Here is a 12,866-nt window from a genome sequence, read left to right as displayed (position 1 = left end):
TTCCTTTTCTCATAGCCTAAGAAATAAGTATTGATAAGGAATGACTTGAATGTAATTTTGTGAATATATGTGGAAACTATAAACCAGGGATTTAGCCTTAATAAAGGTAACCTTTCTGACATCTATTATTAATCCCCTGTATGTTTCTTACCCTGTATCTCCTGCACTCTACTATTCTGAGATGTGCTATTTGTACACCTATTGTAAAAAGAAAAAAACAAAATTATATTTCAAAAAAATGCAATTTCCATGCTCTATATAAAATATCAACAAATACTTAACACCTTTATGATGGTAACTTTGCATCAATATTGGAGGATTTATAAAAAGTAAAAAGTCTAGCCCCTTGTGGAAACTGGGAAAACCCATGAAAGCTCAGTGATCATCTAAGAGAAACAAATCCTTTAATGACCACTGTAGTCAGTAATTGCTGCAACACAGTGTTACAAAAGCAGTGTTCTAATTCACATACAAAAGATTTTTATTATTTCTGACATTTCCTCTTGTTTTTCTGCTCTATCACCCATGCCGAAAAGAATAAGAAAAAAATTTTGGCAGATGTCAAATAACCTAGAGAAATTATTGGTAGGCAATATTACATGTTTTCAGAGGATTCAATCACTGTTTCTCAAGAAATTGACTGCAGAGCCGCTGCAATTAAATAAAGCAAAATACAGACAGTAAAGAACTAATTGTCAGATTTTTTTTTAATGTAAGTGACACTTTTTACTAATTTGGTACTAGATATTATCAGCTGTTCCTTTCAGTTTTTTATGAAACCTGCTGCTGCAGGAAAGAAAATGCCAGTGAGTTATATCTATCACTAACCTTGTTTTCAACATTTTATTATTCAGCATTATTGCTAATTTACAAATTATTACAGGTCGAAGCTACACAAATATAAATACAGGCTTAACTAAAAATCTTTGGCACTTCTAATAAAATCTTTTCCTTTTCCACTAGTAACTTCCAAAAACTCTGACTACATTAAAGACCACAAGATTTCAGACCTTAATAAATAAGAAGCAATAAAAGTATAACTTGCTTTCTATTAACTTACTTATCTAATTATCTTTTTAATTTATGACCAAGATTTAAGTGCTTATTTTCTAATTTTAAAAAGCATAAGGGTATCATTCTCTTTATTCAAGAAATAACTAAAACCATATTTATTAAAACATACCAAATTAATTAAAACTAGTAATTTATTCTGTTGACCAAATGATGTTTTACTGTTGCACTAAATCAATTATCTATGCTTTAACTTTAAAAGCATGCATAACTGGGCCAGCCCCATGGCTCACTCGGGAGAATGCGGCGCTGGTAGTGCCGAGGCTGCAGGTTCGGATCCTATATGGGGATGGCCAGTGCGCTCACTGGCTGAGCGTGGTGCGGCCCACACTGGGCCGAGAGTTGCAATCCCCTTACCGGTTTAAAAAAAAAAAAAAAAAGCATGCATAACAAATTTAAAAATATATAATCATACTATAAAATAATAGATAATTAAGCATGGAATAGTTAAAAATACAGACCTCTGGTAACAATATGTCAAATTTAAAATCCTACTAGAAAAGTATACCCATTAAAAATAAACAACCTTTATAATCTTAGTGCTTTTATAAAACCCTTTACTCTGTAAATTTCAGACTGACATTTCCTTTTATGTAACTTATACTACAAGCACGTAATTTCAGTACATCTGATACTAGACTAAAAATAAGGTGAATAATATTACTACACTAGAGAAAATGATTAAATGATTTCACAGCATATTATTTACATGGAGATCTTTCTACAATTAAGTTAGTAAAAAGACTATAGCAAAACTGAATAAATACCAAATTTTACCTTTTCTGTATTGTAATATAAAGATTTCAAAGTAGTAAACAAGGGTGGGCAGTCTTTACTGAAGTTAACCCTCAGGAACTTATCCATTAGTTCTCTAAATTTTTCACCTAGAAACAAAAGCGTACTTTGTTATACTTCTATTGATGCAAGCAATTCTTAAAATAATTTTATAAATAAAAATAAAGCTTCCTGAAAAACAATTATCCCCTCATCCAATTTTTAAACCCAAAAAGTCAGTCAGCATTATTTCTTGTTACCACCAAAAACCTTAGTTGGGAACTATATGTCTCCCTAGATCTAGTTCAAAATATCTTCAAGAAATACTTCAAAAGATAGTTAAACAAAATTGTACAGTTTTAAGTAGAGAGTAAAAGTAATCTACTGTCCACTCTGAATATAGCCTCAATAGCAAGTATCTTTCCTACCTCTTACTGACTAGCACAGACTCAGGCCCACTATTTACAGCTCAAAATCCTGCAGACAACTCATAAATCACTCTGCAGCAGAGTACTTTAATCAGCATTGTATTCAAGTAGTACCCAAAAGATCTTTTTAAACACTAAAGTGGTATTTACAAATATTTTCCCAAATCAACTTGTGATTTACTTCAACATTCACTTATTCCACAATTGTATCGAGCACCTACTACATACCAGGCACTACTCTAGGTATTGGGGATACAGAAGTGATTAAAACAATTTTTTTTAAAAGAAAATCCTGCCCTCACAGAACTTAACATTCTAGTAAGTGAGACCAACAGTAAAAGTAAAGTAAATGTATGTTAAACATTAGACTGAGCCCTGGGGCATTCTAACATTAGAATTAAAATAAATATCCTATTTACAACATCAAGTAAATAATTCTATTACTATTAAACCCTTACAAAAATTTTTGACATCACTTTTTGAGAGCAGAAAATATTGAAATAATTTTAATTTTAAATACAAAGATATATAAACTTTTTGACAGTAAAGGTTAATATATAAAGACATGGATTTACCCAATCATTTGGAGAAAAAAAAAAAAGATATATACATGAGTATGTCATGAATGATCTAGCCTATTAGTAAGATTACTGAAATAACCTCCTAAGGTTTCTTTATGAATCACAACTCTGCACAACAAAACTCAACAACCCAAAGTTATTTTTATTTGTTGTGACTGACCATATTAAACAAAACATGTATATTCAATGTAATTAGATGTCATTAAAATTTGAAAGAAAAATTTAACTCAAATTACTATAAAGATTGTTTTCAGATTAGACCATACACAAATTATTGGTCTTTTGAAAATCACAGATTACCAAGACAACACAAAACTTCACCCTGGTTTAAATATACATTACTTCCTCAAAAGTTAAAAGTAGATGTAGAGATCAAATCTTCCCAGAACATTCTCTAGTATAAAGCAAAAGTTAACGGTATTGTGGTAGACAGTAAGAGATGCTATTGCTTAGAGGAAAGCTCATTCTTCTACCTATTTTGTGTGTGACACAAATAACTTGGGTAAATAACTTGTCCACTGAAAACCTCCACTTCTCCACTGTAAAGTGAGGGTAACAATACCATCGGCCTCAAGAGTTCTCTTGTATGGCCCAAACAAGGTAAGTGTATAGCAGTAAACAGTGTTTGGTGCATAATCGCTCAACAAATGTTTATTGTTGTCTGCCCAACATCTCACACCTATTATACATACTTCTATAGTTAAGATTCCATTTTCCATACTTGCTATCACTCATCACTGAGAAAACAGGCACTTTATCTTCATGTCAGAAGCTACTCTGAACTCCTCTTCTTAGTCAACTTTCTCACTCTATTCAGATCCTACTGGCAGATTTGAGTTAAAAGACAATATACTCAACTGTCACGTATCCATATAAGTCTCTTTTCCCATTAAACTGTTATTGGGACTGCAGGTATGAGAAGGAATAAGGAAGCTCCTTATGCGCTGGTACAGGACTGATCTCCAAATACAGAGTTAAGTGAAAACTCAGGTGCAGAGCAACCATGCTACCACTTTTGTAAAAAGGGGAGAGAGAAAAGGAAAGCTATATACAAAACTTACACACACATTTACCTTGTATAAGCACAATGTATTTCTGGAAGACTACACAATCAACTGATAACAATGGATATCTCTAGGGACAGAAACTCAATGGCCAGGAAACAGAGACAGGAAAAAGACTTCACTTATAAATCCTTTTGTACTCTTTTAATTTGGAACTGCATGAATGTATTATCTAAACAGAAGCCTACACACAGCTACTCAACTGCTCAGTCACATACCATACCTCAAAATTAATTACTACTTATCCATCTCATAATTTTTTTCTTTATGTATTAAAAAAACCTTTTAACAAAAACAATTATCTTCCTTTTTCCTATTTTGCTTTCTTTGTACTGCCATAGTCTCTAGGGGGAAAAAACCACCATTAGTCATTATGTGCCTGTTTCGCATTACAGATCACAAAACAGGTTATCTGACTGCATAGATACTATGCTTAATTGTTTTCTAGACATGTAGCATAGATTCACATAAAAATTTATGTCCCAAAAACCACTGCTAAAATAATTAGCATAAACAGCAAGATCAGACTGTTTATGATTCACTGGAAATCCATTCTAAATAATGGAGCAAAATTTAATTAGTATTATGTTTAATAATCTGGATTTTCTCCTTCCCTCTCTTCGCCCCTCAGCCAGTGAAGAAGAGCAGAACACAATGAATTAAACTAGTTATTTTGAAAAGTAGCTTTATCCCTGCATTATTTTCATAGCACTTAATATTTCAGGGTATTGGAAAATCTCCCCAGAATTTCTGCTATGTTCACTGCTCTGTAGGTATTAAGCCTTTTTATCTAAAATTTGAAAAGCCTTTTTCAAAACTTTCACTTGCATTCTCAAGTTCCATCATGTTTCTTAGAAAAGATCTTATTGTTCTTGATAATGCTAAGATGCCTTTCTTATTGCACATGAAAGTATTTCTAGATAGGCAAAAAGAGGCATGAAACATTCAGTTTTTGCACAGATATAATTATTTGCAAAATTGTGTATATATTCACTGGAGCTTTATAAATAACATGTATGTCAGAACTTCACAGTTATATTGACCTTGAAGCCCATGCCATCAGACCCCACACCTGGAACCGATCTTTTAAAAAGATCCTTGTCCCAGAGGGTACAGGATGATTCTACTTTAACCTAAAATGCACTTTACAATCAACAGTTGGTTCCAGACTCTTTCAGTAAAAATGTATTTCCTACCATGTACTGCCATGTTAGCTTTATTGACTATGAAAATAAATCTAGGTAGTGTAAATTTGAAGCCCCATGTTCCAAAAAGGAAACATAGAACAAAGCAGTCTTGTCTGTAATCTTAAAGCTAAACACAGTTTCTTTCTTTCCTAAGACGCTCATGAATGCATTTTAAATCTCCTAAGAGAATATCCCCACCCACATTGTGAAACACAAGACATACCATAAAAGGAGAAGCCAGACAAAAAGCCACGCATGATATGATTCCATTTAAATGACATATCCAAAATAGGCAAATCCATAAGTACAGAAAGATCAGTGGTTGCCAGGTGCTGGTGGTGAGGGAGGATGGGGAGTGACTGCTAATAGGTTAGGGTTTCTTTTTGGAGTCCTGAAATTTTTTTGTAAGCAGCTAGTGATGATGGTTGCACAACTTTATGAATATACTAAACACTGAGTTGCATACTTTAAAAAGGTGAATTTTATAGTATATGTATTGTATTTCAAAAATTTTTTATTTTAAAAAAGAGGAAGAGCAAGAGATACAAAAATGTGAGCCTAAACATCTTCAATAAAACAGTTTTATTAAGGAAGTGCTCCTCCTTGCCCAGTATACTCCCATCCTGGAAATTCACAATGGGTATACTAAAAGCTCTAAGAAGTACTGTAGAAACCTGATTGTTATGTTTAACCTGAAGTTTCCCAAATTTACTTGACTGAAGAATATCCCAGCACACCAGCACCCTCCACATCAAGCCTATTAATACCCACTTGGACTTAATGGTCCCTGGAAAACATTAAGAAAATCTGCTCACAGTACTCTACAAGACCAAAACAAAAAAGGAAGAATAAGAATACTATTCATCACCTATGGAACTGAAATGCACTAGTGGAAAATAAATTTTTAAACTGAATTCCTATATACTGTCTAATCCAATACATTTCTAAAAGGCATTTCATATATTTTTCAAGTGAGTCAACTAAAAATTTTTAATTTTCATGAATCTTTTGATAAAAATAAAATTATAACTCAATTATTTAAATATTTCCACTGTAAATGAGGGTAAAATTTTACAAAGTAAAAAAATTTACTCCATTCTACTACCACCCCCTTGAATAGACTTTAAAAATTCTACTAGCTTTCTACAGGCTGACGTGTTTCAAAAGAAATGTCAGAAGTCCCAATAAATCATTCATAATCTAAGCACTTACAACTAAAAATAAAGACTTTAATAAAAATGCACAATTGTTTATAAAATCATCATCAAAGATGCTACTATCTGAAGAATTAATATACTCTCTACCTCCTGTACAGCCCTAAAGTAAATGAGCTCAGCTACATGCAATAAATTGGTTCAAGGTCATTAATATAATATTGTGTGAGAAAGACAAATCACAAAATACATACCATAGTACTCCAATTTATACAAAAGTACAAAAGCAGTGTATTTTAAGCATACAAAATACACAGAGCTCTACAAATAAATGCAACAACATGATAAAAAGCAAAATTAAGGAAAGTGGTTAACTCTGAGAGAGGCCTTCAAAGGGAATGGTGATAATCTTAAACACTGTGGTAGGCAGAAAGAGCTCACAATCTTTCTTTGAATTTATGCTCTGAAAAAAAGATATAAAACTTCAAAACTTCTACAACTTGAATCATAGTACCTCACATATAATTTGTCATCAATTCTAGGGAATTTAATTTACCTTCTAAATAGGGTGTTTTTTAAAAATCACATAGGAAAAACAGTTTTATATAAATAACTTCTGACACTTAACATTTAGCTGTACACTGAAGTTTAATACTCACATTAACATATGCATAATAAATTCATAACTAATCATTCCCTCCCCCAAGATTGGTAGATGTAAATTATATACCAGAAAAAGGTTTTTAAAATATGAATTGTGTTGAGTACTTTCAATAAATAATTATCAGTGTTAAAAAAGATATCCTAATATTACCTGGGACAAGATTCAAAGGTAATCTTCTAGGTGAAATTGCTCTGGGGTGCTGCTTACTAATTTCTTCATAAATTTGAAGCCTCTCTTCTAAAGTGCCTATTATTGGTAAATATGTGTGAGATTTATAGCATCAAAATTTCATCTATGATAAAACACTAATAAGTTTTTTAAATGATGTTATAAATAAAAATTGCATTATTAATATTAACGCTGCTGTCAATTTTGGTAAGAATGATACTAAAAACTCTATGGTGCTGAAATACTATAATCAGTAAGTCACCATTTTAAACCAATCTCTGGAGAAATCCAAAATATCTTTCATCACAACAGATTCTAAATCCAACGCAAATCACATACAAGCCACATAGACTCAAGGTATGCTGCACTTTTCTTATACTCCTTAGCACATAACCCATGAAAAAGAAAATCCTTCCATGACATATTTTACATAAAGAATCTAAACAAATGAAGCCTACATATATCCCCACGTAAGTCTGTAATGCCTGTTGATTAAGCTTAAAGAAGCAACAGTTTTAGAATCATGATTGTGAATGTTTTATATTTAAAAAGATAAACTAAATTTCTATGGTAGCTTTGACACTTAAAATCTTCAATGAACTCTACTATAAAGAACCCCATGAGTCTAGATTCTTTAAAGCGGTAATCATTTCTCCCAAAAGACATAAAATATACTGACAGAAATTTGTTTCTTCTCCCTAAATAACCACCTAATTTTACAGAACCACAGAGGATCTATATGAAAACTATATATTATCCTGCAACAACAATATGCAGAGCACATCTGGGTGTAGTTCATTATTCTAAAATAATATCCTGCATAACTTACAAAGAAATTACATGAATTATTTTATAGAATTAATATGACAATTTACAGCAGAATTTTAAGAAAAAGCAAACAAATCTCTTTTCAACCTGTAAGGTTTTATGTAGATCTTAACTCAGACCACAGAAATACAATTATCCTAAGAATACCCCTTGGTGCTAAAAAACAAAATATCTCCATCGTAAATGCAGTGTTTAGTATCAAGATTGTAAATACTTTACAATCTTTAAGAAGTAAAGTTTGATTTTGTTTAGACTCATTCCATCCCCAATAATACGTTTTGGAGCTCCAATGTGGATGAAAATTAAAAACTGAGATATGTGAAAAATAATTTTCACATTCTGTTAACAATTTGGAGACTTCACAAAATATTAAAGACCCTTGTACTAAAATTTACATGTGGCTATTGCATGTATTTTTTTTAAAAAAGCAGTTTTCATATTTATGCCTAATGTTAGAGAATGACAAGCTGTTAAGTATAAAAAAATTCCCCAGTAACCCAGCTACAACAAATCTTATAAGTGTAGGTAAACTGACATTAAGACAAAACTAAACCATTTCAATGCCCTATGTGAAGTCATAAGTTGGAGTTCCAGAACTTACCATGGGGGAGAAAAGGTCCTAAGGAACCTAAAAAGATAAAGTAGTGTAATTAGTTTTCTTATTAATACATTTTATAGTAACCAAGGATCCTGACATATGAAACATGTTACATTTACTTTACTAAAATATTTAAATACTTTTATTAATTGCAATGTCAGTAGTTCATCATTTAAAAAACAAAATCATACTTATCTCACATTTTCAACTTTCTGGCATATGATTTTGCTCTGTTTTTTCCAAATAGATTATCAACCTAATCAATACTTTAATTATTTTCTTAGAAATAATTAAGAAAGTAAAAGTTTTTTAACAAGTTGTGGTATTAATTTATTTTGCCGGGGAGAAGGAACATGGCCGTCCAGTACAGGGATCTGAACCCATGATCTTGGTGTTATAAGGCTATGCTAAATTTTTACTATAACAGAAACCCTGGATTAATTTACAATAATGATAAGACATAAATAAACTTTTCTTATAGCTCATACTACTATAAATGAATATGGGTAGCTACCTACTTACCATACTTTTTAAATTTAAAAATTCTGCTGTTTCAACATCCTTGAGCCAATTTCATAATAATTTCAAGCATATATTTATCCATAAGTAAGTATGATTTTAGGAATATAACTGCTCCTACCAACATTTAATTATGAATATATAAGGGGAAATTGGGAATAACACTCTAGATTTCTGAAAACGATCAAGGCTATCTAATTTCAAAAGAAGATGTACAACATGTTGCTCTACACAAATTGCCCTGGTGTGAAATTAAGAGAATAATTTTCATGCTGGTGCTATATACTACATATCCTCAGCAAGAATTCTTTGGCCTAATTCCTATGTTTAGAGGTTGAGCATAACAGACCTCTAATGAATTAAATAATTACAACATTTTCCAGAAAGGGAGAATTCAATTTCTTCCCCATCTCTCTAGTTAGTCTAAATTGATAAGATTTTAATGAGTCAAGGAACCTAAAATTAACTGTAAGCACTTATCACTTAAGTGTAAACATCTGAATTTCTTTTCACTCTCATATTTAACCTATAATTTTACTAAATGGAAAAACAAATGCTAATGTTAAAATTATTTGTTCTCAAGTTTTATCACAACTTTACATTTTATTATACTTCAAACACTAGCTAAGAGAAGGCAGAGGAGAAAAATCATTACATACTAAGTTGCAGAGCTTTTTCCAGGCCTTCATAATAATATCAATTTTCTGCATTCCGATCAATCAAGTTTTTGAATACTTTACTGGCTTCTTTTAATTTTCCCAATTTCAACAGTACTTCCCCTAAAATTAAGTTTAAAGTCACATTCATTTTACTTCAACATTAAATATCTTTCTGATCCCAGAGATTTCACTAGGGATTATTAGTGAATAGATGTTTATGAAAGAACTCTATGTGCTTCCCCTTGGGGCATGTTGCAGTTTACGTAACTAGATATAGATTGAGTCACAGCTGGCCTTCAGAAGTGAACCTTCATTTACACATTCTTTTTGGCTCCCTCCCACACCCCAAATACACATACAGGATATTAATTTAATATAAAACCTTTGCATTATACACATTTTAATACCCTTTGAGATAACTAAAGACCCCCTTACATAGCATAATTAGATTGTCAAATAATTTTAAGAAACATTCCTCCTTTCCTCCTGCAAGATTTCAATGTACCTTTCCTGATTAGTTCATACATTAAACAATTCTCCATTCAATTCTTGGTTTCCTTTCCAGGTCACTAAAATTGGAGACGTTAAAACTCAGTAAAATTATAACACTTCATAGCAAGAAACCACGCAAGTCATGTTCATGTGTTAGTCATCTCGAAGGTTCAAATCCTTCTAAGTCACACAAATTGAAAGTGGGTATGAGGAACAAGGATCTAAACATCTCAGATATAATGAAAAGCAAACCTAGTACAAGATAAGAGGGAGATTCTCAAAAAAGAACATACCCCAAATTCCTGTCCCCAAGATTTCCCATTCTCCAAAGAATCTATTTCAAATAACCCTCTGAAATGTTTGTCATACCATTTCAGCTTTCATCATGTTGGAGGAGGCAGCATATTATAGTGGTTTTTATATACTACTACATTACTATTTATATATTATAGATCACTCAAGCTCTAGAACTAGGTGTAACTACCTGTTCCACCACTTACTAGCTTTGTGACCTTGAGCAAGTGGTTAGTTAGAACACTGCCTGGGGCCAGCCCATGGCTCACTTAGGAGAGCGTGGTGCTGACAACACCAGGTCAAGGGTTAAGATCCCCTTACCGGTCATCTTTTAAAAAAAAAAGAACACTGCCTGGTACAAAATGAATACACATAAACGTTTGCTACTTAACTATAAACATGCCCCATTCCCCCACAATTATTTTCTGGCCAGTCCAGTTTTTACCCTAGATATAACAGACAACAGCATATTTTTCATTTCCAAAAATATGTTGTCTACTACCACTATGAAGCAAAGGTTTTTACTAGAGGAATGCACAGAACAAATAAGTACAGATGTGTATTCAAAAAATAAGTGAAAACCTCTAACTTTATTTTTAGTTTTTTAAAGAATCTTGTAGTTAGTGACTACAAAAGACATGAATGTGTGAATATAAATAGTCTCTGTGCCTGCAAAGTTCACTGAAAAAAAAAATAATAATACTATAACCTGTCACTATAAGCAATATAGAGCATTGACTATATATTCAAGATTAATGGCCCCCAAATTACCTTCACTAGCAGTAAATGAATGAATGTGGCTATGAGGCAATTTGCAGAATTTTTTAACTAGAATTCATCTCACTATATCATATTTACTTTTTAAAAATAACTTTATTCCCTATTGATGCTACAGGACAAACACAGAAACAGCAACCTGAAAGAGTTAAGATTTAATCAGGAAATAGCAATAATATATCAGGAAGGAAAAATAATTGCCTTTTTATTTGCTCCCATCAATTGCAGGCAGCAGAACAAGAAAGAGACCAGAATATTTAATTACTTATCCACATTTTATCAAAAATTTGAAAAGTGCTGCTGTCACCAATATTGGTATTAATATTAATAACAATAAAAACTAAATTAGTCAGGTGTTATACATTTATAAGTAAGAGTAGAGTATAACAGTTAAAAGTAAGGGCTCATGAAAAGACATGGGAATCTTAAATGTGTATTACTAAGTGAAAGAAACCAATTTGAAAAAGCTACATACCGTATGATTCCAATTACATAACATCTTGGAAAAGTCAAAACTACGGAAACAGTAAAAACATAAGTGGTTGCCAGGGGACTGGGGGAGGGAGGGATGAATGGGGAGGCATAGAAGATTTTTAGGGAGTGAAACTACTCTCTATGATACTATAATGATGGATACATGTCATTACTGATTTGTCAAAACCCATAGAACGTGATAGTGGGAGAGGCTGTGGGTGTGTAGGAACAGGATACATGGGAACTTTGTACCTTTTGCTCAATTGTGCTATCAAACTAAAACTTACGAAAAATAAAGTCTATTTAAAAAACAAAAGTAAGGACTCTGAAGTCAGAAAGATGTGCTGATGTGTTTAGAAACTAACTCTACTGGGCCGGCCCCATGGCTCACTCGGGAGAGTGTGGTGCTGATAGCGCCGACACCATGGGTTCGGATCCTATATAGGGATGGCCGGTGCATGGTACAAATAACACCAAGCCAAGGGTTGCGATCCCCTTACCAGTCGGGGGGAAAAAAAAAAAAAGAAACTAACTCTACTACTTTACTTTTTTTTTTTTTTTTTTGTCTTTTTCGTGACCGGCACTCAGCCAGTGAGTGCACCGGCCAGTCCTATATAGGATCCGAACCCGCGGCGAGAGCGTCGCTGCGCTCCCAAGCGCCGCACTCTCCCAAGTGCGCCACGGGCTCGGCCCTAACTCTACTACTTTAAAGGCTGGGTGACTTTGGGCAAGTCCTTAACCTCTCTAAGCCTCATTTTCCTCAACTATAAAATGGTACTCATCTTAAAAGTGCTAAAAAGAAAATTAAATGAAATAAAGCAGTTTAAGTAATTACCATACTCTGAAATAGAGGAAGAGTAAAAAAAATGTTAGCTACCATTTTTATTAAGCTTTAGAGGTCCTGCAACTGAATGAAATTTTAGGTCTAAACTATTATTCTAGCTGGACATTCTACTTAATACACTATTGCCCAGTGAATGGGTAACTGATGGGTAAATGTTTGTGAAAAATTTTGTTTGACCCTTTGTTGATGAACATTATTAAAACTATTCATAGGGATATTGCCTTCCTAATTAGCCTGTAACGAAAATAAATGACTCTTGCTTTCATGATGATACCAGTGTCACTGTTTAC

General features: G+C 32.6%; 1 protein-coding gene across 1 annotated transcript in view; it reads right to left on the bottom strand.

Moving 5' to 3' along the window:
- The window catches only part of NAA16 (N-alpha-acetyltransferase 16, NatA auxiliary subunit), a 98,806-nt gene that overhangs the window by 67,274 nt on the left and 18,666 nt on the right, over positions 1-12,866 (bottom strand). The window contains 3 exon segments of the mRNA XM_063102606.1: positions 1,849-1,955; positions 7,074-7,169; positions 9,696-9,815. Of these exon segments, the coding sequence (XP_062958676.1) occupies positions 1,849-1,955; positions 7,074-7,169; positions 9,696-9,815 (323 nt within the window).

The sequence above is a fragment of the Cynocephalus volans genome, chromosome 7, assembly GCF_027409185.1.
Source record: "Cynocephalus volans isolate mCynVol1 chromosome 7, mCynVol1.pri, whole genome shotgun sequence".
In the NCBI taxonomy this organism is placed as follows: Eukaryota; Metazoa; Chordata; class Mammalia; order Dermoptera; family Cynocephalidae; genus Cynocephalus; species Cynocephalus volans.
The sequence above is the reverse complement of the archived record's forward strand: the minus strand, read 5'-3'. Positions and strand labels throughout refer to the sequence as shown.